This window comes from Lissotriton helveticus, chromosome 9 (genome assembly GCF_964261635.1).
Source record: "Lissotriton helveticus chromosome 9, aLisHel1.1, whole genome shotgun sequence".
Lineage (NCBI taxonomy): Eukaryota > Metazoa > Chordata > Amphibia > Caudata > Salamandridae > Lissotriton > Lissotriton helveticus.
This window is the reverse complement of record NC_136070.1, coordinates 541,529,923-541,548,752: the sequence shown is the minus strand read 5'-3', so window position 1 is coordinate 541,548,752 and position 18,830 is coordinate 541,529,923. Positions and strand designations below refer to the sequence as shown.

General features: G+C 41.2%; 1 protein-coding gene across 11 annotated transcripts in view; it reads left to right on the top strand.

The window, feature by feature from the left end:
- The window catches only part of LOC144781519 (uncharacterized), a 2,047,367-nt gene that overhangs the window by 1,179,598 nt on the left and 848,939 nt on the right, over positions 1-18,830 (top strand). For all 11 annotated transcript variants that reach the window (XR_013601003.1, XR_013601004.1, XM_078660419.1 and 8 more), the window contains one exon: positions 12,118-12,178. Coding sequence is in view for 9 of the 11 variants with exons in the window: in XM_078660419.1 (XP_078516545.1) it covers positions 12,118-12,178 (61 nt within the window). In the remaining 2 variants the exon portion in view is untranslated. The remainder of the gene's footprint in view (positions 1-12,117; positions 12,179-18,830) is intronic.

Sequence of the window (18,830 nt, the reverse complement as noted above, 5' to 3'; positions counted from 1 at the left end):
CACGTTACGAATTACAGCTCCAATTCTCTCTTATTCCAAGGAAAAGAAAATTCGGCACTCGCAGGGGGAAGTGTTCAATTTATAGAATATTGTTTATTCAACAACATATTCTTATTTCAAGGACAACTGTACAGACAAGTCACTGGTACGGCGATGGGAACCTGCTTCGCCCCCAGCTACGCGAATTTATTCGTGGGCTGGTGGGAGGAGCAGGTGACCAGGAGCCCGAGTTTTGAAAAATGGGTTGGAAACCTAAAAGTTTGGTACAGGTACATCGATGACCTCTTCCTAGTTTGGGAGGGGTCAGTAACTTCGGCAGAAGAGTTTGTGGCATACCTAAATACAAACAAATTGAATCTGAATTTTACAGCTGACATTAATGTTTCAACAGTAAATTACCTGGATTTGAAAGTGAACTTGATGGGTACTAAAATAGAAACAGAACTGTTTAGGAAAACGACAGCTGGCAATTCGGTCTTGCATGCCGAGAGTAGCCACCCCCCGACCCTAATTAGAAGCATCCCCTATGGAGAGCTTCTGAGAATCAAAAGAAATTGCTCTAAAGATTCCGACTTTGCAAGGGCAGCAAGAGATAGCATCAGTAGATTTCAAGCAAGGGGATATAACAAAATCCTCTTAGAAAACACTCTAAAAAGAGTTGAGAGAATACCCCGAGATCAACTGTTAAAAAATAAGATCAAGAAAACCAAGCTGAGTGAGAAAAATGAGGGAAAATTCAGATTGATCACTGCTTTCTCAGATGATTCAAATCATCTGAGAAATATTTTGAAAAAAAGCTGGCATATCCTCAAAACGGATCAAATCATAGGAAAAGAAATTCCAGCTTATCCTTTAATCACATTTAAGAGAGGAAGATCCATTAGAGATAAAATTGTACACAGCCACCTACCCGATAAAACAACAGTGACAGGAAGGATTAAAGATATGCCAGGATTTTTCCCTTGCGGAAAGTGTAAAGCCTGTGAAAAAAGCAAAAAGAGAACATCATTTGAAATACCAGGGTCACAACAGATAAGAAAAATATCTAAGTTTCTCACATGTACCACCACTCATGTTGTGTACTGCCTACTGTGCCCATGCGGATTGAAATACATAGGCAGCACAGTAAAGAATGTCAAGTTACGTATATTAGAGCACCAACGTGCTATTATGAATAAAGACTTCAACTATCCTGTAGCAAAACACTTTGCCTTAAAGCATAGTAGCAACAGAGAACTTTTGCAATATTATGCTTTGGACCATGTACCAGTTGACCCAAGGGGTGGGGACAGATTACGGAGATTAAGAAGGCTAGAATCCCGTTATATAATAGATCTCCAGACGAAGGCCCCTTTGGGATTGAACAAGAATGAAGAATTAGCATCTCATTTGGGAAAAGTATAGACCCTGGAAACCATGCTGAATTATGAGTATCATGAGCATTCTACCCCGTGAACATTGCCGATCCACGGCTTAATAACACCCACAACACAGTAAAAGGCAATCGAATAAAATGTATATATAATGTAAATAATTTTAGCAATAGTGTATTGAACCTATCTGAAATTAATGTATGAAATTGTAAAAGATATTTCATTCATTTTGCCGTTTTACGTGTGTCACGATATGTAGAAAATAGTAATATACTGTGTAAAGAATTTTCTCACGGGGTTAAACGTCAGTCCTCTTTCTACACACATGCCAAACTGCGATGAAATGTTTTTTAAGCCTGCTTCCTTCCGTGTCAATGGTAGACACTGACGAAGGAAAACCGAAACGCGTTTGTCTGCTGAGTGTTTGACATTAAAACAAACTTGAATACTTCCCCCTGCGAGTGCCGAATTTTCTTTTCCTTGGAATAAGAGAGAATTGGAGCTGTAATTCGTAATGTGGTGCACCACCACGGAGAGGCACCCGTCTGCGAGTGACCCGGTCTTTGGTGCAACGGAGCTGGAATATATATATATATATATATATTGAAAATAAGATTCCAACTCCAATTGCGTTCATATGGAAATCATCCAGGCACTCACGAATGTCGTTTTCTTAGGCTTCTTTATTATGTTACAGCAATATCATCAACGCGTCTCGGGAGTCAAGCTCCCTTGATCACGATGTTTTTGCGTTATCATGGTACCCTTCTTTAATGCATGTAAAAAGTAGTAAAAACTGCAAAAGGACTCGCAATCAAGAATTCAGTTGTTTGTAAATACGGCGGCCATTTTAACATTTTTAAATACGTCGGGAAAGGGTATTTTTCGGGTAAAGACATTTGATATTCTGCTTAAAAGCAGATATACACGTAAACAAATGTTAAAATCCCTAAATAAGAGTAAACATACTTCAATAAGGTCACTTGTAAAAAACAATTCAATAATTAAAGTGCAAGTGCATGATTTCATGTTGTAAACACAAACTCAAGGTTTCACAGTTTCCAGAGGCCAGTGCCTATCTCAACAAATGGGACCTTCTTAACAATTAGAGATTATTCCTAGCTTGTACCACAATATTTCTTGCGTATTTGCCATAATGTATTTGACGATAAACAACTGAATTTTGGTTAGATTCACCTCGTGGCTCTACTGATTATATATACCTCATAGATCAAAGTGGGACTTATATAGATGGTAATGCTAATCTATCAAATCAACCTTATTTATTAGTCATAAAGTGCAAGTGCTTCTGTAAACTAGTATTCTTTTACTGTAAACATTTATCTATATATTGCACATGAAGATAATAAAGTGTCAGTGCTAAAGTGCGTCTCAATTTCAATAAAGTGCTAATGCTTCAATATCAACAGCAGTACCTCATATATGTAAACTATCCACTTATATTGCACTTCGGAAAGAATTTTTTTTATCTAAAGTGTCCGTGCATGTAACAAAAAACAGCATTACCCATCACCATATATCCGTCCCTGAGCCAGTTCTATTTCAGAACCATATACTACCAACCATGCTATTTAAAAAAGAAAGGAACCAAAAAAAAAGACAATTAAAATTGAAAAATTCTGTCAATTAAAATCATTAACAAAAAGTTTCCAAATGCAGTTTCGGTATACTCGAGGTTGAAAAAACAATTCATTATATGTACAGTTAATCAGTTTAAGCATGTGTAAAGGTCTTCATCAACATTCAATCCCTGTGGCTCCCTACAATTAAATTCTTGTATAAAATAGGTCTCAAGTCTTCTAAGTTCACTTTTCCTATCTCCCCCTCTCCTCTTCTTAGGAACCTCTGCAATGCATGAGTACTGTAGGCCTACAGGGTCACTTTGATGGTGCAATTCAAAGTGTCGGGCCACTGGGTAAGACCTATCCTGATTTACTATAGCTCTTCTGTGCTGAAGGATTCGCTGGTGTACAGGTAAAATCGTGCTACCGATATAAATCTTGGGACATATATATATATATATATATATATATATTCACTGAAAAAACCATAGGTTTCAGGAGTTATATAGTTAGAAATTAGTTTTTAAAAAACGTTTGAAATTCACTCAAAAAACTATACGTTTTAGTGGTGTTATAGTTAGCTGGACATTTTACTCATAAAAAACCAATGAAATTGCTCCTATATAGTTAGTTGTACTAACTATATTTCGCGCACCCGCAATCCACTGCTGATGATGTCACATATTAGATCATTCATGACATGGTCAGTGACATCACTGATGACATCTCAAATGACATCACTGATGACATCATCCAGTGAATGTGGTTTGCTTCGTTATTTAAATATGCATTATATATATAGCAATTTACATTGAAGAATGAGTGGATATATATAAATAAATATTTGGATGGAGGATTTAGTAACAGTGTAATTGACTGTTTACTTGACCAATTTATAATGTCTCACTAAATATAGTGGATAGTGACTAAACTGTGTGAATATCTGTATCACTTTGTCAGTTGTTGTGTAAACTGATTCTACAGTTGGTTACTAGCTATGTGAAAGTCTATATTAGTTATTGATTAGTTAACTGAGTATTTGTATGGGAGTGTGAAAGTGTGTGTGGTTCGGTGGGGGTGTGTGACTGTCCAAAGATGTGTGAATAGTTGATTCAGTAGATATATGAAGTTAAAACTACATGTTCTAACAGTTTGGGTGAGGGAATCTCTTTATGGTGTGGTGATGAGCAAATATATTTCTCAAAGGTACAGGTCCAACAAACTAGAAAAATAAAAGGCAGTGTATGTGTCAGTTGTTGTATATAAATAAGTATACATAAGACACAATGATTGTGTGAGTGACTGTATGGATAACTGTATACTTGTAATAATGATTTTATAATTCACTAAGTATGACTTACTATCTAAATGAATAGAAGAAGTGGTGTTTGTATAAGTGTTTTGCTAAGTAAATATGTAAGTGTAGGAAGGTAGATCCCTGACTATGGTTGCCCCCAACTTTTTGCCTGGTGTTTTGCTGGTTTTCTGACTTAGTTGACCTGGGGCCCTGCTATACAGGACCCCAGGCCCACTGCTCTCTCTGTAAAATGGATTCCATGTACCTTAGGTACATATCTAATCGGACACTGAGTCACCTTATCAGTCCCTGTACAGTGTACCTTAGGTACCCAGGGCATAGGTGTGCCCAGGGCCTACCAGGGGCTGCAGCATGCATTATGCCACCCCTGGCTGGCCATCCAAATCTGACACAACTGGCTGCACGACAGCTGGGGCAAGGTGGTGTAAACACCCTTTGCTCTAGATATAGTATTCCTATATCTAACCCTAAAAATGGACACACAGATCTCCTATCAGTCACTCCTATGCAGGCCTTGACAATCCTGAAGGCAGAGTGCTTGGAATCGTGTGAGATAGTGCTCTGGCATGAGCTGAGCCTGTCTGCGGCTTTCGGGATCCATCCCTTAGCCGTTTCCATGATATCGCATACCATATACTCTTAAGTGCATTATAATCCTCGCGGTTATATGCCAACTCTGGTATCGCTTTATCAAAACACGTCGAGTAAGGTGTCATAAGAATTGGAATACTAACCCCTCGCCAATTCTGGCGACGGGGTTAGCATTCCACCCTTCTAGAGGGACACGACATGTATGTAACCTGTAACCCCGGTTAAAGTCAGACATAGCCTCAGCTCCACAAGATGGATGCTGCCACCGAGACACAAGTCTGCCCTCCTGCTGCTGGGAGTCCTCCCAGCCCAGGAGGCAAGGACAAAGGGTTTCCTGCCAGGGGCGGTGCCAGCACCGTCCCAGACAGGATTTTGTGTATCCTAGGTAGGCAGGGCTTTAGAGGAAGGTGACTGCAAGTGGCACCCCGGTGCTCACTGTGCATAGGCCGGCTGAAACCAGTTCCAGGGAAACTCCAGCCCCTGGCCTGGGGAAAGCCCGCCAAAGGAGAGGGGTGTAACCACCCCCCTCCTAGTCCCACCCATAGGGCAGGACTTAGTCGCGTGCCAGCCCCCTTTTTCAGGATAAAGGTAGGAACTGGCCCCCTTCCAAATCAGATCATCTTTGAATCCTGAATCAACTTTCTACAAGAAGGAACTCAAGACTCTTCTCAAGATTTCTCCCTTGTGACTAAGGAGTAGTCACCCTGCAGCAGCAGGCACCAACCAAGCATCGCGGTTTGTTGCCAGTCTCTCCTTCGGATCAAGACTGCTCCAGCACGACGAGAACCGGCTTCCCTGGGACCTCTGACCTCAACCTACATCATCAGCCCAGCTGTGATCCGTGGGTGTGACGAGACCTCGAGGGACCGGCCATCTTCAGAACTGCATGACGCTTGTCCAGCACGACTCCCGAGTGACCCTCGACTGAGTGCTTTGGGGTAAGAGAAGCCCCGACCCTGAGCAGCTCCAGCACCGAAGTTCAGCCCCCCTGCATCCACGAGATCTGCGTGGGGCTCTTCTGCTCTTTGCTGCTCACCGCGTTGTCCAGGTCGCTTGCCCGTTGGCTAGTGGCCCCTTCACGACGCTCCACGACAACAAACACTGCTGGTCTGGTTGCTCCAGACTGGCCCTTGCTTCCCTCCATCAGAGAAGCACCCTGGACCCTCCTGGTCCACTCAAGACGCCATTTTAGGTCCACCGCGTGGGCCTTGCATTTGCCAAGACTGGTTGCCCCAATCCTGGGTCCAGCGACGTCGACAGCAAGAACCTTCGTGGGACAGCTCGCACCTCCATCCTGGTCGCCGACAACGCCTCCTGGTCCAAGAGACTGCAGAGCCCAGCAGCGCCCACTCACCTGACTGCGGTGACTTCGCCCGCTGCCATCCTGGTGCCCACTTAATCACTGGCTAGTGATTCAGAACTTGGTCCCCTCTGCTTTCAGGTCTTCTTCTTCCCTGATCCAGGCTTGGATCTCTTCGAACTTTTCTTCACTGGCCGCCTGCCAGCAACTCTTTCTTCAGGCTCCTGGTTCATCAACGAAGAAACCCGACGACACTTGAACCCTATGCAGCCGCAGCCCCTGGGCTAGGTAAACCGAGTACTCCGGTGCTCCAGCTTAGGCCCACTCTCTAAGTGTCTAGATCCACTTTCGTTTTTGACCTACCTAGTCGGGTTCGCCCGAAAACACTAACTTTGCATTTACTAGGATCCATAGACTTTGTTCCGCATTACGCGTGAGAGTTCCCACTCTGCACACGACGTCCCTAGGTCTCCTGCTAGCAATCTAAAGGTTCAGTAGTCCAGTCCTAGCGATCCCAAAGCCTATGAGAGTAGTACTTACCTGCTAGTAATTTCGCATTCCACTTTTGTAGTATATGGTTTTTCGTGCCCCTCGGGCATTTGTGTAAATTGTGCGACTTAAAGTATTTTCTTAAGAGTTTTGTTGTGTGCTTAGCTCCCTGTCTCATAAAGAGCCAGGGTAGTCTTGTTATAAATAAATATCTGTTTATTTTCATAACAACTTGTGTGGTGTCCTTTCACTTGGTGTTCAAGGGGTAATGTGATGGTAAAACAGCTGGCTTAACACGCCCTCTAGAGTCTTAGCCTTAGACTGCTCGTATCCATGCTACTAGGATAGCTGGTCTATAAGGTTGACTTACAACCAATCATCAATAAGGGTTGTTTGGACTGATACAAAGTGCTCACTAGAATAGTGAACATTATATATCAGGCCAACTTATCACAGTAAGTATGATCCATTGTTTGCATAAGTGAGTAGAATGACTTCATATGTGAATACGATGCGTGCTGTTGTTTAATGTCGATATAGATGTATAAGTATTTTTGATAGTGTTCTATTGTTCATTGACAGCATGTATGAGTGAATCCATAGGTAAGTGATTAGATGTGTGTATACATCTATGAATCACTAAGTGGATTTTTAGATACTTGTATTGCTGTGAGAATGGATTTAAATATGATACTCTGTATTTTACAAACAGTGATGAAAAATTGTAATAGTGTATGAAAAGGTGTATGTGATTGTCATGTGGATGATGTCATCAGTGATGTCATTTGAGATGTCATCAGTGATGTCACTGACCATGTCATGAATGATCTAATATGTGACATCATCAGCAGTGGATTGCGGGTGCGCGAAATATAGTTAGTACAACTAACTATATAGGAGCAATTTCATTGGTTTTGTATGAGTAAAATGTCCAGCTAACTATAACACCACTAAAACTTATAGTTTTTTGAGTAAATTTCAAAGGTTTTTTAAAAACTAATTTCTAACTATATAACTCCTGAAACCTATGTTTTTTTCAGTGAATTTCAAAGGTTTTTTTAAATGCTAATTCCTAACTATATAAGGCCTGAAACCTATGGTTTTTTCAGTGAATTTCAAAGGTTTTTTAAATGCTGATTCCTAACTATATAAGGCCTGAAACCTATGGTTTTTTCAGTGAATTTCAAAAGTTTTTTAAATGCTAATTCCTAACTATAACTGGTGTGTAACCTATGGTTTTTTCAGTGAATATATATATATATATAAAATTTCTATGGCAAAATGAAACCCCTCATTTTGTTCCTTTTCAAATTAAATGTATTAAGTGTTACCACTTTATTCCAATCAAGATGACTTCAGGTGTGCCATACTTTTGTCATAAGTAAGACTGTTAGCGTTCTAGTTGTTCTTTAGAACACTCGGGGACATTCTGTCATTGGGCTATAGTTGGGCTACATCTGGCTGATATTTGGGCTACATTTGGGCTCTTTTGTCTCTGGTGGCCATCTTGGGAGACTGCATATCAGAATTTTTTTAATGAAATATAAGAGGATTTGAGAAGTCACTCAAAATGTGCCCTAATTTTTCTTTCTTCAGCACTAATCATAATTTCTATGGCAAAATGAACCTCCTCATTTTGTTCCTTTGCAAATTAAATGTTTTAAGTGTTAACACTTTATTCCAATCAAGATGACTTCAGGTGTGCGTGCCATACTTTTGTCATAAGTAAGACTGTTAGCGCTCTAGTTGTTCTTTAGAACACTCTGGGACATTCTGTCATTGGGCTATAGTTGGGCTACATCTGGCTGATATTTGGGCTACATTTGTTTTTTATCTCTGGTGGCCATCTTTGGGCTACATTGGGCTACATTGGGCTACATTTGGGCTCTAACATATATATAGCCCAATGTAGCCCAATATATATTCTTCAAAGTTAATTTTCGTATATATATGTTAGAGCCCAAATGTAGCCCAATGTAGCCCAAAGATGGCCACCAGAGACAAAAAAAAACAAATGTAGCCCAAATATCAGCCAGATGTAGCCCAACTATAGCCCAATGACAGAATGTCCCAGAGTGTTCTAAAGAACAACTAGAGCGCTAACAGTCTTACTTATGACAAAAGTATGGCACACCTGAAGTCATCTTGATTGGAATAAAGTGTTAACACTTAAAACATTTAATTTGCAAAGGAACAAAATGAGGGGGTTCATTTTGCCATAGAAATTATGATTAGTGCTGAAGAAAGAAAAATTAGGGCACATTTTGAGTGACTTCTCAAATCCTCTTATATTTCATTAAAAGAATTCTGATATGCAGTCTCCCAAGATGGCCACCAGAGACAAAAGAGCCTGTGCTTAAAAACTCTGTTAGCAAAGCAGGCATTTGAGATTTAAAAAATGTTTTAATATATAAAAACGTTATCCGCTAATAGAATTAGCGTTTAAAAAACCTTGCGAATTCAATGAAAAAACCATAGGTTTCAGGCCTTATATAGTTAGGTATTAGCATTTAAAAAACCTTGCGAATTCACTGAAAAAACCATAGGTTTCAGGCCTTATATAGTTAGGAATTAGCATTTAAAAAACATTTGAAATTCACTGAAAAAACCATAGGTTTCAGGCCTTATATAGTTAGGAATTAGCATTTGAAAAAACCTTGCGAATTCACTAAAAAAAACATAGGTTTCAGGCCTTATATAGTTAGGAATTAGCATTTAAAAAAACCTTTGAAATTCACTGAAAAAACCATAGGTTTCAGGCCTTATATATTTAGGAATTAGCATTTAAAAAACCTTGCAAATTCATTGAAAAAACCATAGGTTTCAGGCCTTATATAGTTAGGAATTAGCATTTAAAAAACCTTTGAAATTCACTGAAAAAACCATAGGTTTCAGGAGTTATATAGTTAGGAATTAGCTTTTAAAAAACCTTTGAAATTCACTCAAAAAACTATAAGTTTTAGTGGTGTTATAGTTAGCTGGACATTTTACTCATACAAAACCATTGAAATTGCTCCTATATAGTTAGTTGTACTAACTATATTTCACGCACCCGCAATCCACTGCTGATGATGTCACATATTAGATCATTCATGACATGGTCAGTGACATCACTGATGACATCTCAAATGACATCACTGATGACATCACTGATGACATCATCCACGTGACAATCACATACACCTTTTCATACACTATTACAATTTTTCATCACTCTTTGTAAAATACAGAGTATCATATTTAAATCCATTGTCACAGCAATACAAGTATCTAAAAATCCACTCAGTGATTCATAGATGTATACACACATCTAATCACTTACCTATGGATTCACTCATACATGCTGTCAATGAACAATAGAACACTATCAAAAATACTTATACATCTATATCGACATTAAACAACAGCACGCATCCTATTCACATATGAAGTCATCCTACTCACTTATGCAAACAATGGATCATACTTACATATTTACTTAGCAAAACACTTATACAAACACCACTTCTTCTATTCATTTAGATAGTAAGTCATACTTAGTGAATTATAAAATCATTATTACAAGTATACAGTTATCCATACAGTCACTCACACAATCATTGTGTCTTATGTATACTTATTTATATACAACAACTGACACTTACACTGCCTTTTATTTTTCTAGTTTGTTGGACCTGTACCATTGAGAAATATATTTGCTCATCACCACACCCATAAAGATATTCACTCACCCAAACAACTGTTAGAACATGTAGTTTTAACTTCATATATCTACTGAATCAACTATTCACACATCTTTGGACAGTCACACCCCCCCCACCGAACCACACACACTTTCACACTCCCATACAAATACTCAGTTAACTAATCAATAACTAATATAGACTTTCACATAGCTAGTAACCAACTGTAGAATCAGTTTACACAACAACTGACAAAGTGATACAGATATTCACACAGTTTAGTCACTATCCACTATATTTAGTGAGACATTATAAATTGGTCAAGTAAACAGTCAATTACACTGCTACTAAATCCTCCATCCAAATATTTATTTATATATATCCACTTATTCTTCAATGCAAATTGCTATATATATAATGCATATTTAAATAACGAAGCAAACCACATTCACTGGATGATGTCATCAGTGATGTCATCAGTGATGTCATTTGAGATGTCATCAGTGATGTCACTGACCATGTCATGAATGATCTAATATGTGACATCATCAGAAGTGGATTGCGGGTGCGCGAAATATAGTTAGTACAACTAACTATATAGGAGCAATTTCAATGGTTTTGTATGAGTAAAATGTCCAGCTAACTATAACACCACTAAACTTATAGTTTTTTGAGTGAATTTCAAAGGTTTTTTAAAAGCTAATTCCTAACTATATAACTCCTGAAACCTATGGTTTTTTCAGTGATTTATATATATATATATATATATATATATATATATATATATATATATATATATATATATATATATATATATATATATATATACATACATATATATATATATATATATATATATATATATATATATATATATATATATATATATATATATATATATATATATATATATATCACGCTCGTTCAAATCCAATTGCAGGAAAAGAGAAGACAGCACTCGAGGGGTACTCGTCACACAGTAGTTTATTAACTACAAGCTCGCCACAGACGCGTTTCAGCACTTGGCCTATATATATATCCATGTTCTATTTCATTTCTCCAGGATCAGGGCATATGCCTGAAAGCAAGGATTTGCACATGAAAATCTTGAAAATGTTTGACAGTTAATAAATATATGTGGATAGGGAAACAAGAATATGGTATATTGTACTTTCAAGCCTTGAGAAACTCTCTGAGACAAAATGCGTCAGCTGTGCTTTCAAAAAAAAATCTATGATAGTTAAAGAATGTGTCTAATTGAATACTTCAATCTTGAAAAATAAGAATAATAAAAAAAATCTAATTTGAATCTCAACTGGACACTTATGTTTGGACACAACAATATTATGATACTAAGTTATTCAAATTATCATTGATTGGACTAACTGAGTGAACATTATATTGGAAATATTATGGAAAGGGGTCCCATGTTGACCCAAATGGGGTTTTAGAAGCAGCAGACCCAGTAATGATTGCACTAGATAAGGACTTACGTGTATTCTAAATTGAACAAGTGGTGTGAACATTGAATACGGGTATACAGAATACAACAGCTGCTATTGTGAATTGTTTGCCGTTATGTAAGCACATGTAGGCACACACTCATGTTCATAATGGTAACTTGATATATCTACTTAATTCTACTCCCTTTCGTGTAAATATGTGAGAGTCCAAAGAAAGTGGTCTTTCGTTCAAGGTGTGTAACTGATCAGGGAGAATGAATATTGTTATTTGCAATACGATTCATAAATATCCTAAGTTTCTCATTTTATGTTTGCAGGAAAAGAAGAAGGTGCTGTTGCTGCTATGATCTTTAAAAACACTGCAGAATGTCATCAATGGTATTTTAGTCAATTGCATATCTAACAAGTAATCTATAAAATGCATAGAAACGATATAAATGAATGCAGAACAAATTTAGTTTGCTCCTAAAATCTATTTAGCAGACAGTCCGCTTAAATTAAACAAACCTAGCTCAGTGTCATAGCACTATGCCTTCTGATTCCTTTCAGTATGAGAGGTCATTCACATAGACCTACAGAAAACACTAATGTTGCAGGACAATATTATTTTTTTTCCCCAGAGTTTTATATAGCGCAAACTTGACCCGAAGGTATCAGAGTGCTTTCCACAAGCAGCAGTTGCGTTACATAAGGACACATTCATTTTTGTTAGGCACGGGGAGATTAAGGGGCACGTGCATCAACCTTCAATTTTGCACTTACCAAATAGCGATTTTTAAGAAATCGCTATTTGGTAGTCACAAAATGCAATAAAGGGTGAAAATAGTGATTCTCTAATTGTGATTCCTTAAGAATCACAATCACAATTAGGAAATCGCTATTTGCTATTGTGACTCCATTCTTTCCTATGGGCCTCCGGGCCTATAGGTGTGAATGATTTTGCATTGCCTAAATCGCGATTATCTAATTGGTAATCGCAAATTAAGTAATGCAAAAGCAAAGGTGCCTGGGTGCCTAAGGCCCCCTGAGGTGCCCTAACACAAAACAGGTACACATGTAAGGCACACACATGTCCTAGGGGCATGTGTGCGCCACATAGCACTTTGAAAAATGCAGTTTTGTGCATTTTTCAAAGTATGCACACATTAGCATCAACTTGAAGTTGATGCTAGTTAGCATTTCCTAAATGCACAGTTCGCATTTAGGAAAGGCTTCTGGCATATGCTTTAGGGAATCGCAAATTGCATTCCCTATTAGCATTCGCAATTTAGGTAATAGCAAGAAATTGCGATGACCTGTATTGCAAATCCAAATAACGTTCATGCATTAGGAAAGGCCATTTTGTGATCGCAAACACCCGATTTTTGTGAATCGTACTGTTTGCGTTTGCAAAATACCGTGATGCATGTGCTCCCAAGTGATTTACCCAGAATCACAGGATGTTGAGCGTCGCTGCCAAGACTTGAACCCGGGTCCCCAGATTTGAGGTCGACCACCCTAGCCCTTAGGCCACATCCAAGGCTCTTTCCATTGTAGAAGTGTTGTGGACCAAGCGAGCCCTAGAAATGGGGAACGCAGCCATGGTATAGCAAAGATGCACATGGTTCAGAGAATTGAAGATGGCCACCATTGAATGGAAAAGATCATTCCCTTCTTACCCAAAAAGATGAGCTGATATGCAGTGGTGTGCTTTATTATCTTCTCCTTCCTGAAACATACATAGCTTGTTCTACCTTTCAGAAAGCAGCAGCATTCTGAACTTGTGTAAATGTGGCCCAACTATTGCTTCGCTTGACTGCAGTACCTGGTTGTCCAGTCACCGCCTGCCACAGCATGGCATTGCCCTTCTGCTCACCGACATGTTAACATTATTACTCATTGAGCTCTACTTATCGCCCTACTTAGGGTCTCTCAGCGCTGTTAAAGCTCCACAGGTCCTGGTATGTGATGCTAAAACATCTGATACTGATAAAACATTGATAAATATTATAAAAGCCACATTTTGAGAGATGTTTTAAACAATCTGAAATCAGCGCAAGCACATACATGGTGTGGAAGCTGTTTCCATTGCTGGGAAGCTAGGTATGAAAAAGATCGTCCCCCATACCTGGTGGTGCGGATGTGCCCAGGATGTAACAGGAGCTTTCTGCTGGACCTAAGACTCTGAGCAAGGGAATACCAATGCAATTTGCCCTGCAGACGGAGAGGTCAATATCCATACTAGGATTTAAGGACCTGACAGAGAAGTTTGAACCCCAATCACTTTTTATTGACAGCCAGTGGAGGGTTCTGAGAATAGGTATTGAGGTCAATGAATGTGGAAGATGGCAGATTAACCATACAGCAGTGTTTTTTGACCACCTGGACTTTGGAGAGCAGTCCTTCATTCATGGCGACCACTGGTAACTGATTGTGAGGCCTGGGACTGGTTTTTTCTTGACTGAAGCGGTAACTGCTGAAATGCCTTTCTGAAAGGACTCATGATTCCAAAGCCGGCAGCTGTGATGGCATTCACATGTTCCCCCATAGAGAGATTTTCATCCAGAATAATACCCAGGTTTTTCAGTACTGCTTATGGGATGGGAACTGGGTCCAGACCCCGAGGTCACCAGTCCTGCGACCACTCCGAGTGAGCCTGCCCAAACAGCACTATTTCTGTTTTTCTGGTTTTCAGTTGCAAACAGTTGACTTGCATCCACAAAGTGATCTTATTCAAGAAGTCACATAATCTTTCTTTAATGGAATCCGGGTTAGGTCCCATAGTGATGACAAGTTGAGTGTCATCTACATACGAGATGACCTTAAAACCAAAGGATTTTAACGCTTGTGCCAGTGGGACCACATAGACATTAAAAAGAGTGGGGCTCAATGAGGATCCCTGTGGCACTGCCCTGTTGAAGGCTATGGTTCGAGAACAGAAGAACTCTAACTGCACCATGTGGGTGCGCTCACTCAAACAATTCTTCAGTCACCCCAGAGCTTACCCACCAACACCAATCTTTCCCCAGTCTTTTAATTAAGACTGAATAGGAGATGGTGTCAAATGCTGCTAAGAGTTCTAATAGTACTAGCACTACTGAGTACCCCTCATCCAGAGAGTCGTATGTTATCTAAGATCTCCACCAGTGTTGTTACCATGCTAAAAGAAGCATGAAAACCTGACTGGGCGGGATCAAGCAATGAATGGCTTTCCAGAAAAGCTGTTAGTTGTGTGTTTGCCAGAGTTTCCATAACTTTTCAAGGAAAGGGAGTAGCTAGATGGGACTGAAATTTTCTAATTCTTTGGGATCTGCTGTGGGCTTTTTTCAGAATGGGCTGGACCGTGGCTGATTTCCACTTACCCGGGACTGTTTCCAGGTTCAGGGAGAGATTGAATAACTCAGTAAGTGAAGCAATGAGAGCTGGGGCCAGAGTTGCTATAATGTATGGTGATGCAGGATCTTCTGGCAACCAGATTTGACTCATTTATTTGATAGAAACTCTAGCTGCAGATTCCTTACCTTTGAATTTCCCAGGTGTCAGGCTGGATCTGGAAACTTTTGCTGAGAAATACCCCTTGTGAGTGATGTTGTGTGGCTCCATTCGGCTCCGTGTGATGTCGTCGTTAGTGTCGGTTATGATGTCGCAGTGCCTCTATAGGCGCCACCCAGGTGCGCGGACGTCAGTTCTTTTCATTCCACGCCAGTTAAGCGCCGATCCGGGAAGAGCTACGCCTCTGCTTCTTTTTGGCAGGCTTTTTTCTTGAATTTTGTTGAAATTTTTGAGATACGACTTCGTGTGCGAGAGATGTCTGGTAGAAAGACAGGTTTTAAACCATGCAGGACTTTTTCCCGCATGATGTCGGTCACCAATCCCCACCGGGTATGTCTGTGGTGTCTTGAACGCGACCAAGATTCGAAGTTGTGTTCTGACTGTCGGACGATGGAGCCGAATACCTTGAAGGAGCGAGCAATGAAGTTGCTCACAGCCCGGCAGTCGAAACCGTTAGGCGAGACTCCGAGAAGGTCATGGTCCCGTTCGAAGAAGAGGAGGTCGCGGGACCGCTCAGAGAGCCCTAAGTCCTCTTCCTCCCATTCGAGGTCATCTCGACACTCAGGGAAGAGGCACAAGAAGAAGAAGTTATCCAAGCGGACTTCGTCTTGACCTCAGTTGGCATCCATCATCGAGAAAGGTAAGGAGTACCAAAGCTCTAGGCACGGTTCTGCGGAGCCGGAGCCCGAGTCAACTTTGCGCCTCCTACCCTTTCCAGGAGGCCAAGCAACGCCCGCTCAAATAAAGAGTTTTACAAGGCCATGCGCTGCGTATTTGAGCAAAACGACCCTGTTGGTGAGCCTTCAGGTCCCGCGGGGTCCGATGGGGCCCCATTGGGTTCGACGCCTTCGGCCACGGCCGGTGGGGCCTCAGAGATCTGTGTTGTGATTGGGGTCGATGCTGGTCGTGCCAACGTGAACCTCCCCCAGCATCGAACCGGAAGTCGGTGCCTGCGACGTCGCCAGTACGGCTCAGCGGCGGAAGCCCATACTCATCCCTGACGACACGGTGCAGACGACAGAACCCAGCGGTTCTATGTTATCGCCTGGGTACTTTGTGGACGTACTGGGCTCAGGAGAGGAATGGGAGGAGTATAGAAACCACTAGAGAACCAGGATGTCTCTAAGGAGACTGTGGACTGGTATGGGTAACTTGGAGAAGCCAGTGGTCTGGATACTTCCCTAGACACTGGCGTGCTCTCTCTGCCTACAGTGGCTATGGAAGAGGAGGCGTCCTATGCCATGGTGGTTAGGAGGGCAGCAGAACTCCTTGGTCTGGAGATGCCCTCAGTGCAGGTTGGACTAATCTCCTGACCGAAGTGCTTCAACCTGGGGCTTTTACCTCTGAACCTCTATTGCCCTTTAATGAGGCACTTACGGACATCCTTCTAGGAACAGGTTGAGCGGAGGGCGGGGCAGGTACGAGCCTGAGTGAAACACTTCCTGCTTCCCGCTATAGACTCGAGCGGTTAGCACTCTAGCCTTGATGCAACAGGGGCTATTTAGGCGGCGAGGAGGCGAGGCAAACTGCGGTAAGGCTGACAGTGGCAGTGTCTGTCGATCCCGCTTTGACGCCAGGCATAATCATTGCACATTGCACTTTCTACTGCTGGTGTTGTGAATGCGGAAACGCTAGTTGTACCTAAACCAGATTTTACATTGATTTTAAATTGATTTGCAAATGTAAAAATTTTAAACTGTGTATTATAATGGAGTACAAATTGTAGTACCTATATCCTTGTGCTTAGACAATCTCCCCTTGGCGCAGCCAGGTGCTTTAAAAACGGTAAAAGTCAACTGTAAAACTCAGTGCTCTGTGATCCAGCCTGCCCGCCCCGATCCGACTCGGTTAGCCAATACCGTTGAGCGGAGGGCGGGGCAGGTACGAGCCTGAGTGAAACACTTCCTGCTTCCCGCTATAGACTCGAGCGGTTAGCACTCTAGCCTTGATGCAACAGGGGCTATTTAGCCACTCGTCGGAAGAAGCGCGCAGCGGTTGCGCGCAGGGGTGCGCCTTTAGACGCGCCGAAGACAAGCCAAAGACCTGCCCGTCTGCGCCCGTCCGCGCTAGACCGGGCCAGGGGCCATGGCGGTTCCTGCTACTCCATCGCATGCCGACACCCCGGTAAAGCGTATATATTCTTCTAACAAACTGCGTAGTTTAAATGTGCATCTGCCACCAAGCGCTACATGTACCGCTCAACTAGAGGTGGAAGGCCCCTTTTCTTGTCGTCTATGTCATACTCAATTTGTAACCACTCAGACTACGACTCACCACACACTCTGCTACAACTTATTGGTATCCACGCCATCTCAAGTCATAGATACCCCCCCAGTAGGAAGGAGAAACATTCTATGTAACATTAGGTCCCTCTCAAAACATACGGCAGAGGTCTGGGATATGATCAGTTTCAAACAACCAGATGTGTGCTATCTCACCGAAACATGGCTCAAACCACATAGCACCCCGGCCATAACTCTTGCTATTCCCTGTAACTACAAGATATTGAGACTGGATCGCCCTCTGAAAACCGGCGGTGGTATTGCTATGGTGTATAAAGAAGAACTAAGAGTCACGATTCTAGAGGAACTCAGTTCCCCGGATATTGAAATTCAGATTTTTAAAATACAGTCATCCCCGAAAGCAAACTACAGAGGTGCTTTAGTTTATAGGCCGCCCGGTCCTTATAAGAACTTCACCAACAACTTAGTTGAACTACTTGCCCCACATATCAATAATGATAGGGAGTTCACGTTAGTTGGGGACTTCAATGTCCACAGTGAGAGACCTGATTGTAATGAAGCACAATCATTATTAACAGACCTATCATCGTTAGGTCTGACACTGAAAAATAAGGGACCTACCCATCAGGCTGGTCACACCTTAGATCTTATCTTCTCCAATGTGCAGATGATCTCGTGTCCCCCTGCTTTTCAAGTAAGCTGGACTGACCACTTCATCGTGGAATTCACTATTCCGTCCCAAGCTCCCAACATCACGTATCCTAGTACCTTACCCTGCATCCGCAGACAATGGCACAAAGTCACAAACTCTACTTTTGGAGGAAATTTCAACCCTCCTGTTTTACAACCCTCGGATAACATCGAAGCTGCTCTTAAAAAATTCGAGGGTGAAACCAGGAAAACCATAGATATAATTGCCCCTTTAAGATCTTTTAAACCTAAACCAGCCAAAAAGCAAGAAGTATGGTTCTCTGATCATCTAAGAACCCTCAAAAAAGGAGCTAGGAAACTAGAAAAAAGATGGCGAACATCCCACCTTCCAGAGGATAAGAACAAATACTGGAGTGCACTATCCTCTTACCACAAAGCGATACGCTGTGCGCGAAAAGCACATATTGCCACCCAAATACAAGAGGCAGGAAACTCCCCAAGAGTTCTCTTCCAAATATTACAGACATTTGCCAAACCCGCAGCGTGCGAAGCCCCTGACATATCATCCCAACAGCTGTGTGATGAAATCTCGTGTTTCTTTATTA